The following is a 23,510-nucleotide window of genomic DNA, read 5'->3' on the forward strand; positions in this document are numbered from 1 at the left end:
TTGCCAGCCTTTCAACATGTTCATTCTCTCCCATGCTTTGGAGGTCCTATTTTCTTGTCTGTAAGTTTTGCAATGCTCAAAATCCTCAAATATGTAAGATATAAGAGATGAAAATTTAAGTTAATTTCTCTACAAGTTCTGATGGCCTGCATAAAAAGATTGCATTTGGCCTTGGGCTGGACTGAATAGTCATTATCAGTAAACACTATAGCCTCTTCACTTTTTAAGACTTGTCTTTTCTTCTTTACTTTGAAGAGTGTATCCTCATCTTGTATGTTTGAAACATCATAATAATCGGGCATGGCTACTTTCTTATACTTGACTTAGGCACATAGACTCTTTGAACTGTTTCAGTTTTTAATAGCTGGCAATGATATACCTGTCCATAAGTGCAGAAACCCTGTAGTAAATTATTTTGCAGTTATCTCCTTTAGCGGAGTCTGGTGCAGTCTTAATTTTTAATTTCTTCCTCCTTGATCTATCTTCTCACTCCATTAATTTCTGATTTATTTCTTCTAACTTAATTTCCATTTATGTAGTTCTGTTGTTGATCTGTCTCTCTGCTGATCTCAACTGCATTATGGTCTAGGCAATGTATCTTCAGTTTTCTGGACCTTATTGTCATGTTGCCACATAACCAAAAATAATTCAGTTAAGTTTTAATATATTAGCATGCATTTTATCCAGTTTTTCCTCCAGCAATCTTTCTGTAATGTTGTTTATAGTCATAGTAGAACTGTTTTGTGCCAACTTGCCCTGCCTGGCCCTTAGAGTCAACTGTTCATTTGTTTTAACTCTTTTGTTTTCCTCTGTCTTTCTCCTGGATCACCTTTTTTGGGTTCATAAACAGCTATCACTTTGAATCTACCCCATATTGGAGGTAAAGTAGTTGATTTTTTCTTTAAATAACTTGCTTGAGGGAGGGAGTTCTGATACTGGCTTTTTATTCAAAAGCTGCCATACTGGAAGCTGTCATTTAAAAGTTAGTTTTGACAGTCTTTCCTTTATCTCTGTAGAACACCTGTTGTACAACTTCAGCTGACCACGAGCTAGGTGGTTCCCCTCAATAATACAGCAGTTTTCACAGTTTCTTTTATTTTGCTGTTTAGCTTTTTTGTTGTTTAATTAGTAATGATAGACAGTTGCTGAATAAGAAAGCTCAGTCAGTGGCAATATGCAGTTTAGCTCATTAAAGTTCTTAATCTTGTTCCCATTGCTTCACACTAGTTTAGCTCAATTCATATGACTTTAGTATTGTTATTGTTCCCTTACTTTGATGTTACAGGCAATAGCTCAGTCATGTGGTCCAGTATGTTAGCAGTTGTACCTTATTAACAAGCAGCCTATCTCACTGCCCTTTGCCTTGGTGGAATATAGAATGTTTACTGAATAATTCAGCAAAGCATTGCAGTAATTATTGCACTGATTTATTCACTGCATCTCGACTAAAAAAGTAATGTTTGCACAAATGTAGTTTGACTTTTGCCCACGTTGCAACTTAATCTGACACTATTGCACAGTCTCTGAACCTTAGCATCTTCTATCATGATTCATTCATGTGCTCCTTGCCTTGGATACTGTCTTAACCCAGGTACCCGTTAGTCAGGATGCCAGTATGTTTGTACAGACGTTGCAAACTATAGACAGTTAATCTCCTAGAATTTTTCCCTCCTACTGTTCAGACATTTGTAGTAGCAAAAATAAATTTGCACCATTGTAATTACAGACACACATACACACACACACACACACACACACACACACACACACACACACACACACACACACACACACACACACACACACACACACACACACACACACACACACACACACACACACACACACACACACACACACACACACACACACACACACATGTTCAATCTTCAAAGTAATATTCAGTGTGTTTTCTCTCTATTATCTATCTATAAAACTAATCTCCATCCCTACCCATGCCCCTACCCCTAACCTTAATCTTACACATTAGAACACTAAACAACCTTTCCTTAACAACGCCACTAAACAAGACAAAAGGAGAAATAAATAAGTGCACACACACACACACACACACACACACACACACACACACACACACACACACACACACAAAACCTGTAAATAATTACACACATTCACATGCACTAAACCCAGAAGCCTTTACTTTTTTATTTTAATCCTAACCTCCAAACTCTCCCACTGGCACATACATAACCCAATGCCACAACTTTCATGCAAAAGGAAGTTTTGGCATTACTATCCAGTCACACTTAACTTACATTTGATAATCCAATTTTCAGCTATTTCTATGTTCATCAAACCAATCCAATTGATCATATTTATTACAAAAAAAAAAAAAAAAACACGATTAAGTGAACCTCTGACCAAACATGCTGTACTCATCTCTCTCTCTCTCTAAAGGGCCACTCTGGTCTATTCTCTTGCTCAGGTTTGCTTCATGCTGTACCTTCCATCGCCTAAATGTGTTGTTTCCATCGCCTCAAGTGTTAGGACTTCAGCTGTTGTAACGGACCTTTTTGCTGTTCTTTGCTCCTTAGCATTTGTCTTACTTCCAAGATGTATGGCCACTCTATTGCTCACCCACAGTGCAATTTCTGAGCTTTTTGGGCTGTATTCCCTTCTGCCATCTGCTTCTCATTACTCTACTTTTCCTGACTGTGTAGCTATAGAAACTTTTTCCATTGGTTCTCAGAATCTTGTACGGGCTTCTTTGGTTAGATTCATGGTAATTCCTCAAACTGAACTGTATACAAGCAAAACAGGAAAAAATGGAAATGAATAGTCATCTTTCAAAATAAAATAAAATACAATAAAATGTTTTGGGGGACCACTTTGAACATCGTATTCCCCTACATCTCCAATTTTAATAACCCCAAGTATGTGTAACTAGAGGATAATGGGAAATGTCCTAACCCCTACTGTTCTCTGATCTCTCTAGAAACACTGTCAGCAATTTGATGTAATTGGGATTCAACTAAACCTGAAAGGTAGTCCCATTCCAGTAAAATTTGCATGTACCTCTCTTTGGTTTAGTCTCTCTTCTTGTTACCTCACAGTATTTCTGCATTAAGGTCATTGTTAGACTTTTGTTTTGTTGGTCTTTATGTATCCTGGTGGCTGATTTTCTCAACCAATTACAATCTGCACAGAAGCATAGGTTCATGGGTTAGTACTAGGCTAACTGCCCTTGTGAGCCATTTTAAGCCTAGCCAGTTATCCCTTGTGAGACTCAAACCCTGTACCTTGTGTTTGTAAGGCAATCACCTTAACCATTAGGCCACCCTCCCAAGAACAAGCTACTGATCCATGAGGATCTTTTGAAGCATAACCATGAATTCCCATGAAATGTATATCTCATGTATTATAAGTATGAATAATCCAGATCCTTTGTATTGTAAGTATGAATACCCCAGAGTTAGCAGACATTTATACATTACCCCTATTCATAAGTGACAAAAGTGCTAAACCATGGGTGAAACCAGTGAAATTTCCTGATCAGGAATCAAACCCAGGCTGTGGATGTAAGCATGTCAACTCTTAACTACTAGACCATCATGGACCCCTAAAACAATGCAGCTATCAAGGGATTTGAACATTCAGATTTCTTCACTGATTTTCTACCAGTTTATAAGCTGAGCTATAGAAGTACTCACAAATAAATTACAAAAGGGGGAGAAATATGAACCCTGTATCCTTGGCAAAAAAAGTCAATGTGCTAACTGATAAGCTGATTATGAAACAGTATAGTGTAAAGCATTCGGTAACTTGGCTTGTATGACATTGATTCTAATCTTAAAACCATATTACAGTTTCAAAATAATATATATATATATATATATATATATATATATATATATACACATTTATATATTAAGTTTAATAAGTCAATTATTGCATTAGGCATTCCAGAGCATACCTTGTTTTTGTAACTTACCTTCTGGCTGACTGTAGCACTCGCTCGTTTGGTTTACCAGTCATTCTGCATTTATCTAGCACTTTGAAGAGTAATAATTCTTATAATCTTTCTGGTACCAGTATACCACTTCCCTACACATGTTCAAGGAGAAATTCCTTGAGTGTTGGTACCCTGCAGAAAAAAAAAAAAGATGAATGGCATAACACAAACATTTTTCTTCATAGGAAGTCATTGCCTGTGTGATTTCTAATTATGCATTAGCAATGATTCCCTTTTTTAGGGAGATTTCTCCCTTCTTGGAGTTGGTGTGGCAGTAGAGTTGGTGTATATAAGTTTGGTAAATGTAGGGCTTGCTCCCAACATCAGTGGTGTGTGTGTGTGTGTGTGGGGGGGGGGGGGGGGTTGCCCCCAGCAAAATCAAGAAAAAAGAAGTTTTTCACCCTTTTTATTTTTGGAAATTTTTTTATCCATCTGACACATCAATGTTTAGGAAGTCAGCGTTTCATAATATAACCAAGCCATACTCTGGTATGGTCACTTGACAGACAAAATGGTGAGATTATATTTTACTCAGGTTGTGGGATGTACCATGATGTTACTGAGCTAAACAAGTACATATTGATGCAAAGGGCCACATAGAAGGAGTACAGCTCAGTGTACAGCTGGCCATTTATAACCTCTCACTTGGGGGACTACAGATGTATACGAAGCTTAAGAAGGCCTTAGACATTGTACATTTGAAGCTACACTTTGGGATGCAAATGCAGAACCTTATTGCTTAGTTCATATCCAGAATCATTTCTGTTTTTTATTACATCCTTGTTATGTTTTAGAGCCCCTCTGATTTGCCATTTTTCAAGACATAAAATCACTTGGCTGCCTGATGGAAAATAAACAGTTGAACAAAAATGAATGAATGAAAAAGCCTTCTTCATATAGATTATCTGAAGATGATATCAAAGTCTTCTAAGATACCTAACAATTTCCTTGTAAAATCAAACCCATTAAGATTACTTGAGTGCTGGTAAGTATGCATCTTATGAGGTATAGTGGGTGACAACTGCATAATTATACTAGTTTCTTACCTAGCAGGCACTAAAGCACCAGGTATGCATTTGCTAGGAAAGATCAAATTTTGTAAAAGCTATGGTGTGTGGTTTAAATTGTGTTCACCAATGTAACAAACAGCTTTTCAGTTTGCTGAAAGAAAGTGTTTTCATTCTTTGAGTAATATATTCTTCCCTTCTGACCTTTACTTCTTTTTCCATGGACAGAACAGTGAAAATGGATCATTTTTCAATGAAGACAATCTGGTTGCTATTATTTTGGATTTGTTTGTGGCTGGGACTGATACCACAGCAATTACTCTGAGATGGGCATTGCTTTTAATGATGGCCTATCCTAAAGTGCAAGGTAACATGTTTATATGATACTGTAATACACATATAGTGGAGTATTGTGTACCAGATACGTGTAAAATAATGCCACTTTTTGAATTATTGCTGAAATATAAAACTTTTTTTTGCTTGACATTAGATTATTATATTTACTTAGGTTTCTGTGTTCTAATGAAGACTAAAAAGTTAATCCAGAATCTCTTGGCGCAATTTCTGTGATCTGATTTACATTTAAGTGGTAATATGCATGATCAGTTCCACACATCTCTTTAAAAAGTGCATGTTGTTGTACCATGAAATGTCAGTCCAGAAAAAAAAACAAAAAAAAACAGGTACCCACATCTAGGGAAGAGAGGGAGTATAGAAGTAACATGAACTGAAGCAGAAATTGTACTTCAGCAAAAGATGAGGATTTTATGACAAAGGTTATCCATATTTTCTTCATTAACATGGTGGGATACAATGGCAAAGAAGATATTGCGCACTATTAAGCAGACTGTACTGTAGTGACATACTATTATATCACCCCACCTTTCCTGTCATATTCGTCCTTTTCCACCCTCTTCCTAGTTCACACTCTTTATATATTTTATAGTGTTGTCACACAACTGTATATAACTATAATAATGGACACTGTCCCTGTATGTAATATAGTTTATACTCCAACATAAAATCTACTAATTATCTTTGCTCTGAATCAAATGGTCCACTGAGTGGAATGTTATTTTTTCTGACAGTCTGTAATTACTTATATATTGCCTTGAATACTAAATTGCTTATACTTTACTCTTTTGAACAAAATGCTTAAATGATGTTCTTACTATGTCCCTCTTTTCTTTTCATTTGGGACTTTAATCCTTGGACCTCCACTGGAAATGGGTATTTTCCCAACTGAACATAACATCCCTGGCCAATAAAATAAAATAGAATAAAATGCTATTTGGAGCAGTGATGAGAAAGGCATTTAAAATGGGAGTATAATGCTACCCTGTCAGAGAAGTATGATGAGAAGGTGTGTAGACAGAGGAGGGAGACCATGAAGAGCAGAGGAATTGGGGATAAATTAAGAAAGAAGTCAGATGAGGAATGGATACTCAGGTAGATAACTTAAAAATGTAGTATGAAGACTAAATATTAAAAAAGGAGATAATACTGATGGATGAGAAGACAGGGTTAGAAGGGGGAAAATTAATGAAATGGTCAGGAAATACGCAATCGATTTCACATGCCACGTGAAAGACAAAAGTTGGTTAGAAGATGTGATGATGTGCTTTAAAGTATTTCTATGCATATGCATGTGTGTGTGTGTGTGTGTGTGTGTATATCAATATCTATCTATCTATATATATATATATATATATATATATATATATATATATATATATATATACACACACACACACACACACACACATATGTATATATATATATATATATATATATATATATATATATATATATATAATCTACTTTAGAATGTCAACAGTCCGGAATGCCGACTTTCATATATAGCCGACACCATATGATTGACAGTCCAGAATGCGAACATCCTGAAATAGAACCACCACCCACTTGGAAACACAGTAAAACTGTGTTATGCAAGGGGGCAAGCCCCCCTGCACCCCCCACAGCCCCTGCTACTTAATTATTCTTACTCTGAGATCACACTACAGTGCAAGAAAGGGGAATCTCCTAGTCCCGCACTGTAGCGGGATCTCTGCTATCAGTTGTCGGCCTTTCAAACGTTCAAACATATGGTGTCAGTCATATGACTTTCGAACATTTGAATGTTCGAACAACTGAAGGGGACCCATATGTGTATATATGGGTATACTTACTTTGGCTGACAAATCAACATGGTCAATGGCAAGAACTTCAACCACAAAAGGACGACAATGCAAATGTCAACATGTTGCCATGCATATCCTGAGAAAAAGTCTTGGTGCATGCAAATATAAGAAAAAAAAAATTCCTAGGGATTCAATAAACTCCGTGTAGGCTTAGCGCAAAACCTAAATGGAATTTGCATTTTTGCATGATGAGAGGCAGTGCTAATTGCATATACATGCTGTGCATTGCGCTTACATGGATATAACTGACATTTCAGCACCAGCAACATTACTGATGGCCAAGAAACAGTGGAGAGCATTGCAAGCACATTTAGACAGCAGACAAGTTTACCTATGGACAAACTTGCTCTGTGAGTTTGTGCAGACAACCACAATGACTACCAGGGCTAAAATTAATGCAATGAATGCAGTAATAACACATTACAGAAAAGTGCACTCTGTGCAATGTACAGTACAACATGTTTTTGCCATATTGAAATAAAGGTTTTGTGGTGATCATTAATGGTACATTGAATGCAGTATAAATACAATAGTCTGGGTAATTGTGCATATTGAAAAGGGCCACAGACATGAATGGTAGGAATGAAGAAAGAGGAATGGACATGTGAAACATGGTAATGTACATCAGATAAGGGCATGTTAATGTATGTACACCACAAAGACAAGTCAGGAGCATGAAAGGTAATCATATATATATATAATACAGTATGTACTGCTGTTTACACCTCCTGTGTGGGTATATACATAATCATCACATATTATAGTACAATATGTGACTGTCACACAAGCTTAGATATCAGTGGAGATGATTGGTTGTGATATAAACATCCTAACCTGATCACTGGAGATGACAACACTTAAAAACAATGCACTATTACCAGTAGATACCCTTCATACAGTTGTGTATATTGCATTTATCTGCCACATGTAATAGCACTAGATATTGTCTACTGCATATACAACTGATGTGTGAATTAAGAAGTGATCAGTTCTAATGACTGGTATGTGAGACGGATGACAATGCATCAGTATGCCCATGTCCACAGAAAGTGCAGCACTGCAAAATGTAGAATCAGTGAGTGAGGACACTGTCATTATGATACTGTTCACATACCAAAGGATACATGGACCACAGTTTATATCAGCACATATCAACCCCATACATGTGCTGCATGATCATTGCCATGTTGACACTGCCATAGAAACCATATACTACCATGAAATCCTGACATGTATGCATAAGTGTTTGTGCAAACCATCAACTGATAATACTGACATGATGTACTGGTATGTCTGTGATGCTGTACAGTCACACTGTAGCTGTACCTAGGATATAAGTGCACATCATATGTTTATAGGTGCATAGAAGAGTACTATGTTAATGATCCAAGATCCCATTATAGACTACCCATCTGAAACATGTGTTTCACAATTTTAAATAGCTATGTGAATGATGTTCAGACAGGTATGAGTCTATGCTATGTTGTTCAACAACAACTGCCCCTATCCATGAGGGATGCAGCTGAAACAACAAGAGTACAGTCATAATTAGCCATCCATTTATCTAGGTTACATTTGAAGAGGGTCAAACAATCCCTTTGCCTTATGTGACTGGAACGCTTGCTCCAGAGAATGGGTGGTGTCTGAGAGATATATCTATCTCTACAACATGATTTATTATTTCAGAGGCTTGAGAGACATGATGTAGCCTTAACAAATCAAAATTGTGTTGGGTACACATTTGTGAGATTACTTGTGTTATTTTTGATGAAGCCCTTGATGATTATTTGGTTTGCTTCACAGATAAGGTGAGTCAGGCTTATGGGTCTATAATTCTCTGGATCAGATAATGTTCTCCACTTGTCCAGATGGATGACTATTGCTATACACCCTTCTACCAGATTATAGGCTGTCTGTAGGCTGTGTTTAAATAAGGATCTGATTGTGTTGGTTTAAGTTATTGGAAAGGCAAACTGGGATATTGCCAGAGCCCACTGATGATGTGTTATTAGCTTTAGAGAATGAATAAATTACCTGTTCTCCTGAGAAAATAAGCTGAGTAATATTTGTATGCATACTTTGGCTGATGACCAGTGGAGACAGGGGGAGTGAAGTTTGATCCAGCTGACAGCTAGCAGATTGCCCATTTTCTCCAGCTGAGTATGGCTTGTGGCATCCACAAACAGTTCTGCACTCTGTTGTGCATTCCTCTTAACATTTCATACTTATTTAAAAAATTATATTTGACAACACCTCCAAGTACAATCTTGAGTATGCATCACATGTCACTCAGTCATACAGCTCTACCTATGTCACATAATTACATCAATTGTACATCATATACCTATATGTTTCTCATTGGAAAGCTGTGTGTGAGTGCCCTGATACCATATATGGACACATTACAAATGAATTGGATGTGGATCATACAGAACAGTTACTGATACAAATGCTGATAGTCATACAATGCTGCTGGGGACCACCTCAGTAATCCTTGGGAATAGCAGCACAATTGCACATACAGTGAATTCCACAAAGTTCACTTGAATCACAATGTATTATATGTTTGTGTATATAACAACATTATGACACGTGGATGAAACAAGATGTATGTGCCCATGTGATCAGTATGTTGTTATACTGGTGTCTGTCACAGAGCATTTAATGACGGTTGCTATACACATGCAGACCTGTGCCATACTGCAAGTGTCACTATAATGGGTGAATGAGAACTGTGTAGAATGTTGACATACTCCACTACTAAAACATATTCATTACTAAGCTAACAATATACATAGTATCATCCTATGTCAACAGTTCTCAGGAGGCATTGTACTACAGCTGTTATGTACAGAGCATGTAATCAAATGACAGCAGTGGTTATCAATACATTACCTCACATCACAGATTTTAATACTGTCTTTTAGGCCTACCGTACATCCACAACTCAACATAGGACATGCGGATGACAGCAACTTTGACATGTACAATGTTAATAGTCATTGCACATTACTAGTCTAATGGCCAACATCACATAAAATCATAGGCATTATTATACCATGTAAACCGAAGAGAGTAAGGGTATGTGTGTATGTGTTTGATTGTATTACATACTGCCTCTGTCTATATGTGACATGTACACCACCCCATGATAGAAATGACCATCAGTTAATTAGCAGTTTGGAGATGGCTTGGAAAGGCTCATGGAGGGACTCTGCTTCTTTGTGTTCTTTGAGATGATGTCATCCTCCAATCCTCTGCAGGAAGCATGCTATGTGGACAGAGGGAAAAGGGAGATGTTGGATTCATGGGGCTATGTTAAAAGTTATCCTTAGTGGTACTTAAATGGAAAGAGATCCAAAACATCATACCTCTCAAATGTAAGTTTTTCACAGGCTGTCCAGATTTTTGCCTCATATTTTTGGTGCGTTCCTCCTAAAATCTGTTCCTTTCTAGCAAATAGCTGAGGATTGAAGTCATTAAATAATGACAAACATTTCAGTTTAAGACTGTACATCCTTCAGAAAATTCATGCTAATGCCAAACCTAAACTTTCTAAGTTTGTAAGAGCAATATTTAAAATCTGTCCCTATTTGTCCTCCCATCATTTTAGGCTTGTCCAGATTTTTTGCTGTAAGAGATTGAGAGGTAACAATGACTGTAATATACCATCAACCACACACGCCCACACACGCACACACACACACACATGCATGCACATGCACATGCACCAGTTGACTAAGATCAGATTTGAACATTAATCCTGTGTATGTATAGAAGCTGGATTCTACACAATGTAAGAGTAGCACCACTACATAGGTTCATAGGGCGACACTAGGCTATTGGTCTGGAGGCCCTTATAAGCCCAGCCAAGAATTTCACCCATGTTCCCAAAAAGTAAGCACCTGTTTCCCTTGTCTAGCAGGGACACGGGTGGGATCCCAGGTGTGTAGTTTATGTTTTCCATAGAGTCGTCCAGGTTCCTCTTAAAGAGGGCTAGTGAGGTACATTGCTTCACATGGAGATGGAGTCTCTTCCACAGATGGGGGAGTCTTTGGGACATAAATCTATCCTGAAAACAACAAGTTCTATTAATGTCACAGTCCATATGAGACCTTGCATGCAGGTTGCATGAATGGAGTTTGACTTATAGATATGCAGCAACTCCATCAAGGCTGGGTCTGAGACGGACTTGTATGGCAGACACAGGTCACCTCAGAGCAGTCTATTTCTGACTTTAACAGTGTCATGGTACACTTTGTACAGGATGGTAGCATCACTGTATGCTGAGAAGAAGATGTTGGGAGGAGTGTCTGACATAGATGTGGAGTCATATGCTGGTATATAATTGTCTCAAAAAATTATTTTGATGAACACACAGAAGTTGACTTCTGTGAGATTAGAACTCCTATCTATGTACAGAAGCTGGAAAACACATTACTTAATATTAGTACAACAACACAGGTCTGACTTTCATAGTGTCAGATAACACTTTATAGCTGATGACATCTTCAGTGGCTGGTGAGAAGAACATGGTAGTAGGAGTATCTCAAGTGCTGTTCTGTGGAATGCGAACTAACTGAGCACAAACACAACAGTTGACTGCAGTGAGACTAGAACCCCTATCAAACTGTTTACAGAATGCAGTACTTAATGAAAGTGACACAGCACAAGACTAATTTTCTTTGTGCTAGAGAACACTTTATAGCTGCTGACATCATCAGTATCTGGTGAGAAGAAGATGTAGGAATGGCTCACATGCTGTTCTAAAATGGTCTCCAGAATGTGAACTAAATGAACACGTACTCACACAGCAGATGAATGCAGTGAGACTAGAACCCCTACCTAAATATCTAGGAAACATAGTACTTAACACAAGCACCACAGCACAAGTCTGCCTTTTATAGTGTTAGAAAGCACTTTATAACAGATGACATTATCTGTGTGTAGTGAGAAGAAGATGGTAGTAGGAGTGTCTCATGTGCTGTTCCAAAATGATCTCCAGAATGTGAACAAACTGATTACACACACACACACACACACACACACACACACACACAAACACACACACACACACACACACACACAAGCTGACTGCAGGGAGTTGAGAATCGCTACCTATTTACAGGTCACAGTACTTAATGCAAGTGCCACAATATAAATCTAACATCTGTAGTGTCACACAGCACTTTATAGCTGCTGACATCATTAATGTATGTTTGGAAGATGTTGGTAGGCCAGTATGAAACGTATTTGTAGGAGTGTGTGACTGTAAAAATTTTTGTTCTCCATGAGACTTGATTGCTGACAGTAACTTATGTTCTTCAAACTATGCATACACTCACACACACACACACACACACACACACACACACACACACACACACACACACACACACACACACACACACACACAAAGAAGTTTATAGCAGTGATATTAGAACCCCCCACCTAATGAGTTACAAAAGCTAGATAATACAGTCTTTAATGCAAGCACCACAGCACAAGTCTGGCTTTTAGACTGTTGCAGAAAGCTTTATAGCAGATATCTTCAGTGTATGCTTGGGAGAAGATGTTGGGAGGCTTGTATGAAATGGCTGCCTAGGCATGTAGGACTGTAAAAAACTTTGTTTACCATGAGAGTTGATCTTTGACAGAAGAATACAAACTCACACTCTTCTGACTATGTATACATGCAAGTTGACCGCAATGAGATTATAACTACTTTCTAATTAATTGCACAGGCTAAAGAACACAGTACTTAATGCAACTGCCACAACACAAGTCTGACTTTTATATTGCTGCTGGATACTTTATAGCGGATGCCATCATCAATGTATGTTGGTAGTCCTGCACGGAATGGCTGTGTAGGCATGTATGAGTGCAAACAAATTTGTTTTTCCATGATACTTGATTAATGACAGTAGGATTAAACATGCTCTTGTGACTATACAAACACACACACTTGCATATACAATGTGGCTGTTGTGGTAAGTTAACCCACACCTAACAACTTTGTTCCCATCTGCAGAACACAGTTATTTATACTTGTACCAGCAAGAAGGTCTGCTTTTTCCTTGCCATAATGTTTTTTTAGAGATGATAACATCATCATTATATGATGCAGGTAACATATCATGTTATGAGAGTGGGGAGCAAAATGTGGACTTTGGGTTTTCTGTTTTTTTTTCTCATTGCCACAGAAGAAGTGTTTGCCAGACATGCTTATTAATTATATAGATGCATTAAAGAGTGAGTGGTGGTAAACTTCAGTTAACCATGTATGTGTGACCTGACAAGGTCCTAGTTTAAGAATTCTCATGTGAGATGCAGGCTAATGTGTGCCAGTATACTGAAAATGCATATAATTGTATTACTTGCAGGAAAGATTTCCATTCTCTGGGTCAGACCACACAATGCATTCTGTTTTTCAGCTAGACTGTGTTATGTGAGTGGTGTAGATGACCATTAGTGAAGTATGAAGTCCCTCCCAGGGCAGAAAAGAAACTTTTAATTACTGAAGCATAATTGCCAGGATACCCCCAGTCATACATATAATCCATATGATATTAACTGCTGTACATAGTTATTGTTATGTATAATTATGTTTATATTGTTAATTTTTATACTTAAGTGGGACAACATTAATTAAATTTGGAGTGTGCTAGATTAGATCCCTGACTTATCTGTATTGTGGTAATGAACTTACATCTATTTCCATAGGGAATGCTGGTCCACTTGTATATTTTTTTATACTCATTACTGTCCAGAGTACTCTTTGCCAAAGAGGAAGTGTTTGTCAGACATGCTCATTACTTATATAGACACATTGAAGAGCTGAGTGGTTAACCATGTATGTGTGAGACCTAATTGTCAGTAAAGTATGAAGTCCATCCCAGGTCAGACAAAAAAATATTTGTACTGATACCCACAGTTAAACATAATATTTATGATGTAATGTGTATGCTCAATACAGGCCAGTTATTTTACATTAAGAAGGTTTGTGGTCTGCACTCTTGTGGGAGGAGAGGCTGGGCACTGCCCTTCTGAGCTGGGAATTTCTGATTAAAGGCTTATAGTGCCTGCATATTTGAACTGTTTCTTACTGAAATTGGTACACCTTGTTTGCTGTAGCATAGACTAGATCCAGGCCTGCTGAATCTAGCTTTGTTTGTATGCTTGTTGTTTGTTTGCTTGTTATTTCCGTGAAACGCTAATTCCACCTAAAACGTGGCTTTTCAGCACTTCTAATGGATCCCTAGTGATATCTGCATTGCTTACTGTACTTATTTCCTTGTTTCACTTGAAAGAAAGTTACTGTTTGTTGTTTTTGCATTTAGGTTACCTGTAACACATTGCATTTAAGTTACCTGGCACTTGCTCACTAAAGCAATTATATAAGTCAGCACTAAAAAATTAAAAGCACTACACCCTCACAAACTCCCCTTGAGTACCTTGTTCCCCATTGGCCCTTTTTTCAATTATAAAGGAATTCCCAATACTATTCTAGCATGTCCAAAGGTCAGTTGTCAATCTCCTCTCTGGTCCAGCTGGTGAATCTGGAAATCTTGAGGCAATGTTACAACTGCCTCATGTACACAGACAACCCTCTCCTCCTCCCAACAAATTCCAACACATGTGATTGATGCAACCATATAGCCAAACTGGAGGCTAAGCTCTCTCAACTCAGTACTGGCGTAACCAGTCAGGAGGAGAAGGAAACCACACTCACTACAATTCCAGTCTCACATAGACCTACCACGACAGCAAACCAAACACAAACACAAACAAACATACTCAGAGGCTCTAAATAAAAATCTGCCTTAGCAGCAGAGACCGCCAAAGCAGACACCCAAGCAAACTATACCCCAAAACAAAACACATGCAACACATAGCTCACAAAGCCAGTGTGCCGAACAGTCACAGCCCTTAAGGCTAAACAACACACCTGATACACTTGTAGTAGGTGACTCTATCGTCAGGCACACTGATGTCCCGCTCACCAGGCTGAACAAGGAGAAGGTCACGGTGAGCTGCCTGTCGGGCGCTAGGATTCGCCACATAACTCAAGTACTCAGGTCACTCCAAGGCAAGTACAAATATGACTCAGTCATTGTCCATGCTGGTATGAATTACCTGAGACGTACCTCCCTGGACTACATGAAAAGAGACATAGAGAAGCTCTCTGAGCATGCAGCCCAGGCCGGTATGACCCTGACCTTGAGTAGCATCTTACCCTCACCAAGAATGATGCCACAATATGAAGACAAGATGATCAATTTCAACAATTGGCTTAAGTATTGGTGTCATTCAAAGGGGATCCAATGCCTGTCAGCCTGGGATGACATGCTCGACAAGCCACGATGCTTTGCTAGGTACAGCTTGTACCTGTCACCCCTGGGCTTTCGGAAATTGGCAAAGGCTCTTGCTACCCCAATAGTGCCTTTTTTAGGCAAGGCTCAAAAGACAAACCCACCTCTATAGGTATCACAAGGGATAAGAAACTAAGAATAATGCTACTCAACGCCAGAAGTCTAAACCTCAAGATGCACGCACTCGAAACTCTCCTTAGCATGGAGAACATTGATATCTGTGCAGTAACAGAAACCTGGTTCAAGGCTCCCGGGAGCACCCCAGCACTACCAGGTTATACCTCATACCATGCTTTTCGGCCCCAAAACTTGGACCGAACCACAAAAGGAGGGGGGATATCAATATTCGTCAAAGATACCCACACCTCCAGGTTGGTGGCACAGCACGAAGCATCAGAGACTATCCATGTGCAACTAGCAGTGGGTAAAACTGCCTTCCAGTTTATAGCCTGCTACAGACCACCCTCCCAAACCTAGGAATCCCACTCGGCCTTCCTGAGAGCACTGGAAAATATGAAGGTCTCTCCAAACACCATTATATTGGGTGACTTCAACTACCCAAACATAGACTGGGAGCATTACTCTAGCTCCAACACCCTAGCCCAAAGGTTCCTAGAATTTATAAACTCAAATGCTATGGAACAGCTTGTTACCACTTCCACAAGAGGGGAAAACATACTGGACCTGATCATCACCAACATGGGGACTCTATGCTCCAGACCAGAAGAGTATCCCTCACTGGTAAGATCAGACCATAAACTAATCTCACTGGATATTCACATCCCGACCCCACCCCCTGCCCAGAAAACCACAGTGAAAAACTTCTCTAAAGCAAATTTCACACTCCTTAAAACAGACGTGGAATCCTTCAAAGCCCCCAGGCCTGTGGAAAATACGGCCCAGACTGCAGAATCCTTTATAAACGCATTCTATGAACACCTTCAGGAATGCATGGATCATGCAATCCCAAATAAAACCAAGACCCAATCCTTCAAAGGCAGACGTCCTGTCTGGTGGACCCCAGCCATAAACAAACTATTCAATAGAACGGGGAAGCTACTACATGATAGAGCAAAATCCCAAAAAGGGAAGGCATCTCTGATCAGTATTAGCAAAAAACTACGGGCACTCATAAAATTGTCCAAGGCCAGCTTCGAGAGAAAAATTGCACAGGACACTAAGGATAATCACAAGGCTTTCTTTAGTTATGTTAGGAACCTGGGTGGGAATTCCCAGATATGCTCAGAATTAGTCCAAAATGACAAAAAATACATCGAACCCACAGACATTGCCAACATCCTAGCTGACAGGTTCAGTGCAAACTTCTCCACCCCCTCCCCACCAAAAGGGAAAATATCTATCCCAGCAGAGTGCTGCCCCCCTGACATCTCAGATGATCAGGTAAGAGCCGCCCTCTCCAAAGCAAAAAAACACAGCATCAATGGGACCAGACGGTGTCCCGGGCTGCATCCTACATAAACTCCAAGAAGAGCTAAACCCAAACATAAAACTACTGTTCAATCTCAGCCTTACTACAGGATATGTACACAAAGAGTGGCGTACAGCAACAGTAGTCCCTCTCCATAAAGGTGGTGCCTCAATGGATCCTGGAAACTATCGCCCCATAAGCCTGACTAGCTTGGTCTGCAAAGCTATGGAAAGGGTCATCATGGACTTTGTAAATAAAGATATTGGGGACTTACAGACACTGGATCCTACCCAGTTCGGCTTTGTTAAGGGCAGATCATGCCTCTTAAACCTGGTCATTTTCTTTGAAACAGTCACCAAGGCCATTGACGAGGGGAAGGTGGTCCACACAGCCTACTTGGACCTCGCAAAAGCCTTCGATACAATACCCCACTCGGGCATTATAGATAAGCTCACCAGCTTAAATATAAACCCCATGTCACTAGATGGGTTGCAAACTGGCTCAAAGACAGAACCCACATGGTTAGAATTGGTGGAGCCATGTCAGACTCCAAACCAGTTACAAGTGGCATCTCACAAGGCTCAGTCCTGGGACCTCTCTTGTTCGGTATATATTTCTCGGAGGTACAGGCCAACACGGAAGGACTGTGGCTGACCAAGTTTGCAGATGACTGCAAACTGGGTGCCATAATCGACTCTCCAGCCAACACAAGCATCCTCCAAAAGGGCCTCATAGAAACAAACAACTGGTGCCAGAGCCATGGCCTCAAGCTGAATGCCAAAAAGTGTATAGTCATCCCCTATTATGGACATAAATTAAAAGATGTGCCTAGTACACTCAGTGAACCACATCCATCCATCCATCCATCCATCCACCAGTGCATTCACAATCCCTTTTTCCCATGCACGTGAGATCAGGATGTCACATCAACAGTGATAATAATAAAGGGCGAATATTTACACCACAGGGTGATGACCTAGTAGTAGTTGTTCTTCTATACAATCCATGTATGCACACACACACACACACACACACACACACACACACACACACACACACACACACACACACACACACACACACACACACACACACACACACACACCTATGGCCAGAATAGGGAGTCCCATCTACTTACTACACATCTTTGCAGTTAGTATGCTGTGGATAATCTCTGGAATTTCCTTCTGCTTCCCTTGTTGTCTGTCCTTTATTTTATGCTTTTGTGCTGTTTTTCTTATTGTAAAACATTTTTTTAGCTATTCTGCTTTGAATATGTATTTGTATATTGCATATTTATTTGGCAGCTACCATTGGTTTGACCATTCTGCTGGATTACTATACTACATGTGGCTTACTGCATACTTGTGTGTCTCCTGTATTTGAGTGTTGTCAAAGGTACACTTTACATAAGAACCTTTTCTAATGAATGACTCTGTAATATATCCTTTCCCACACTTTTATCTCTGTGTATTATGTAGAAATGTCCCTTATAAAGGTACGTCTCAAGGAGCACAGTAAAGCCACTTGATTGACAACTTAATCAGGTAGTCAATTAAAAAATACCATTAGTCAGATCACTAGATGGCATAACATCAACATAATTCACAAATCTAGTATATCATTTGTTGGGAATGTGCACTGAAGAATTTCCAGACCAAAAACCTTAAACAGTTTACAAGTACACAGTTAATGTGGACTAAGCAGGACAGTTCAGCTGCATACCACTACAAGGTGAGGTAATGAGCAGCTTTTTTTGCAAAGGGAGTCACTGAGCAGAATAATATGCTAGGTGTACAATTCACAATATGTAAAATTGTGCAGTAAGGTATGAAACCTGAGTGATGTATAAATACTGTCACAGAGACGTGTCATATATAAAATCATTCAGAATGCCCTAGTGTAAAGTGTCAAAGTGCAGTACACAGTAGGACAATAAAGATCTGCATCATATGTAGTCCAGAGTCAAGAACATTAAAAAAAATCCCCTGTTGAAGGAAACAATTGTAATCAAGTACACAGTGTAGATAAACAGATACCCAGATAAGAGTGCTAGTCAGTGACAGTATTGTATGCAACTTATTTTCAGTGTTAGATTGTGATTTTTCTCCAATAATAACTACTAATCTATAATGAGATACAAAGAAATTTGTTAATTTTTACTTATTTATTTGATAACTGAGTTAGTGACCTGGTAATTCTCAGACCTCTTCAGCCTTGACCCAGACCTCAAAATATATATATATATATATATATATATATATATATATATATATATATATATAGCTGTATGGAGAGTTTAATGTAGTCAGTGAGCCCACATGTTTTGGAAAGGGAGATGGAAACAAAAGTACCAACTAAAAGCCAATACAGAGATGGGATGAACAAGCAAAACTCACCAGGTGGTGACTGCAGGTGAAGACTGACCCCTGGATGATGCATCTGTGTGACAGAAGTTTTACCAGCAAGCCACTGTGCTTCTAGTATACAATGAGTCAAGAACCTTCATGAGTCTCATACCTGTATGTGTTCTAGCATCCCAGAAACTCTACAGTCCTTGTCTGCAATTGTATGCCTTGTATGTCTAGAAATTGCTACAACAGCCACTGCATCAGTGAGATGCATAATGCAATGATCATAAATACAGTCTCAGTTAACATTTTGTTCCTCACAACTTTTGAATGGTTCAGGTCTCAGCCTAATAACAACCTTCGTGAATCATGTCAGCATGAGTAAATATTTTCTACAATCCAGTGCAAATCAGAACTCCTGCTACCTGATTAAACATTTGTTGCTTATTAACTGCAGAACTGTAGACCCTTTTAGTTTGAGTTGCTATTGTATTGTGACTGTATTGTTGCATTTTGCTACTTACACTGTACAAAACTTGTCGATAACTTAGGATTTTTGTTTTTAACAAGGTCATAGCTGTAAGTGGTCCCTCATGTCCAATCCACCTACCTTAAACTACTAATGCAAGAACATACCATATGTTATTACAAAGTGCAAAAATCTTTAAAATGCAGCCGTAATGAAATTAAAATCCAGTGTTTATGGCATGCTCTACTGTGCAGATTTACAGGCTGGCTAAAATAAAACACACACACACATATGCACACATGTGCACCTGTTATCAGTTTAGAGGGCTACCAGTTCACAATTGGCAAGTCCTTGAGATGTGGGAAGAATCCAGAGCACCCAATGAAAACCCACATGGCCAGAAGAAGGATGTGTGAGCTCTGCATAGAAGGCCAAAAACAAACTGGGGAACCAGGTAATGCAAGATAGTAATACTAACATAGTGTTTCACTATGCCTTCCTCATTCTAGAATTATTATTATGTCAGTAATTGAAATGTTGGAATATAAACTTGTTATTAAAGATCCCTCAAATCTCATTTCATAATCATATTTAAAATGAGTAATAGTATAAGTTAATTTACAATTGTTCAAAGTTGTATATGTCTACAGTTTTTTTGGGGGGATAGTGTTGCAGATTAGCGTTTCTTGAAAAAAACTAAAACTCTGAAGTAGGGTAAGTCTGAAAATATTAAAGATTAACTAGAGGTAACATGTACAATAACTTGATGGTAATCTCTGTGGTTTTGGATTACTAAAATGTGAGTCTGAAGGCCTTTTTTCTCTTTGAAAGAACATATCACTATCTAAAATTTTTAAATAAACCCACTTTACAGAGCTTTCAGTGTGAGTGGACAACACTGAATGCACTGAGGATTGGAATCTGCAATTGCCAAAAATGGCCCAAAACAGTGTTTTTGCAAGGGGGCAAGACCTCCTGCACCCCCACACCCCCAATTGTATATATACCAACTCCACAGTTGCACCAACTTGAAAGAATGGGTAAATTCCCCCAAAAAGGCTTCACTGCTGGAATAACTCCCAGAATGTGATTTCCTGTGGAGGAATTTGGCAGTGAGATGAACCTCGGGCAGCAACTGCTCAAGAGTTCAATCCTTGTCGACTGACAGAGTAACTCTTTGAAGGGTTGTCATGCTGTAAAGCTACATTGAAACCTTTTTGTGTTTCATAGGTTCATAGGTTCATAGGTTCATACTAGGCTATCTGCCAGAGGGCATTTATAAGCCTAGCCCATAGTTTTGTGGCTTACGCCATCCCTTAGTTTGGAGAAACTATGCCCATTATTTAGCTGTGCCTCTGTCGAGCAGTGACACTGAGGTAACCCCTGGGGTGTATCTGCGATCTCCCATCCATTGGTCAAGATTCCTCTTGAACAAGGCCAGCGAGGTGCTCTGCCTCACATAAACCGGGATTTTGTTCCACAGCATAGGGAGTCTTTGGGTGATGAATCTATCCCTCCAGCACATCCTATTAATAACCGTGTCGAGGTTTAAGTCACCCGCCCTTGTGGCTCTGAGGGATCTAGATTTTTTGAGATGAAGCATATTCATCAAATCTGGGTTTGACAGACTTTGTATCTGTTCAATCTTTTAAACACATTAGACTGAAACATATTTAAAGAAATAAACCAACAACGGAGTGCAGTCACACGAAGGAAGATCTCCAAAAGTTAAAATACACTTTTAATATATCCAAACACGCAAAAAGCGCTTCCACATTAACGCTCTTCACCAAAAATAGCATTTTCGTCTCCTCACTGGACTTCATCAGATGCTAATACTAATTAAACACACATTTATATACCACTATTAAAACTAATAATCCAATAAAAAAGCTTCAATTAAATTTGAATGCACAAATCAATTCATATTCTAGGCTCATAAATATTCATAAATTCCTCATATAGGAAATTGCCATATTGTAATTCTTATTTGCACTATAATAGTGCACACCCTATACATTGCAAAAAGAATATTGTAAAAGGGCAATTTGTGAGGGGATCGAGAATGACAAGTAAGACTGAGGACTTTAAATTGGAATGTGATTTGTTGGAGGGAATGTTTATAGATAGAGGATATAGTAAGGAATTTGTTAGTAATATTAGGATGGAGGTAGAAAAGAAAAGAACAGATAAATTTTACCCTATATTAGGAGAAAAAATAAATGATGGACAAGAACAAACAATAAAAGATAAAGTACTTATTAATAATGAAGAATATCAACATGCTTTTACCCCAGAATTTAATGCTTTAAATAATAATATTAGGGCTATTTTTGTTAATGAATGGGAAAGGTTTATGGCACTTACTGACTTGGGGGGACTTCCTAAAGGCATACCTAAAGTAGTATACAGAAATCCTTACAATATAAAAGACTACTTGGAACAGAAAAAAGTTGGTCAAAATAAAATTAAGGGAGTGAAAAAGATAGGAACATATTCTTGTGGAAAATGCAATCAATGTAACTATATGGTCAATAAGGAGAAAATCTATATAGAAAGTAGAAAAAAAAAATGGATCGGTAGTAAAGGGATGTATAATTGTGTGACGAAGGGTTTAGTATACCTAGCTACCTATGAAAAGTGTGGGCCTTTTTATATAGGCAAAACCAAGAGGACTTTAAAAAGAAGAGTGCATGAACATACCTATGATATAATAAAGGAAAAAGAAACAAATGCATTATATAAACATTCAAAGGTATGTAAAGAAAGCAAATTTCACTTTTTAGTTATTGAACATATAAAGGATGGGATTAGAGGGGGCCCATGGGAAAATACTATTGGGTATAGAGAGTTGTGGTGGCAAGTGACATTAGAAGCAAGTAAACACCCAGGCCTCAATGAACATGTGTCTATTCTACCCCTTTTAAAATTAAAGGCAGCTAAACTATGAATGTTAGTTTAGTTGCAATTTAGGTTTGTACCAATAGATGGAACCATTGGGTTATAAAATGTAATTTCCTAAGGCAGCTAAACTATGAATATTAGTTTAGTAGGAATATAAATTTGTACCAATAGATAGAGCTATTGTGTTATAAAATGTATTTTCCTTTATAATGAATATTTATATTATATAAAAATAAGATTTTTTTAAGTTTTTATGATGTACTAAATCATTTTTTATAGTATTTTAATTATTTATAAGAAATGAAGATGTAACAAATTATTTTAATTATATTTATAGAATGAGGAATTTATGAATATTTATGAGCCTAGAATGTGAATTGATTTGTGTATTCAAATTTAATTGAAGCTTTTTTATTGGATTATTAGTTTTAATAGAGGTATATAAATGTGTGTTTAATTAGTATTAGCATCTGAAGAAGTCCAGTGAAGAGATGAAAACGCTATTTTTGGTGAAGAGCGTTAATGTGGAAGTGCTTTTTGCGTGTTTGGATATATTAAAAGTGTATTTTAACTTTTGGAGATCTTCCTTCGTGTGACTGCACTCTGTTGCTGGTTTATTGGTGTTTTGTGGAGAGCTGCCGTTTTTCGAATATATTTAAAGAAATGACTTCTCAGACTCAATAGTTTGAATAGCTCTCTAAATACCACCTAAAGTCTTGACCTACATGTCACTGAAATAAGCATTGTTGCAGTGGACTGCACCCCTTATGTGGGGAACAAGCCCCTCTCACACGCCCTAAA

The 23,510-nt window shown here is 38.3% G+C and overlaps 1 protein-coding gene across 2 annotated transcripts in view; it reads left to right on the forward strand.

Annotated features, from left to right (window-relative positions):
* The window catches only part of LOC122809618 (cytochrome P450 2J2-like), an 898,680-nt gene that overhangs the window by 660,609 nt on the left and 214,561 nt on the right, over nucleotides 1–23,510 (forward strand). For both annotated transcript variants that reach the window (XM_044081250.1, XM_044081251.1), the window contains one exon: nucleotides 5,212–5,350. In XM_044081250.1, the coding sequence (XP_043937185.1) occupies nucleotides 5,212–5,350 (139 nt within the window). The remainder of the gene's footprint in view (nucleotides 1–5,211; nucleotides 5,351–23,510) is intronic.

This window comes from Protopterus annectens, chromosome 8.part0 (assembly GCF_019279795.1).
Source record: "Protopterus annectens isolate FY-2018-M chromosome 8.part0, PAN1.0, whole genome shotgun sequence".
Classification (NCBI taxonomy): Eukaryota; Metazoa; Chordata; order Ceratodontiformes; family Protopteridae; genus Protopterus; species Protopterus annectens.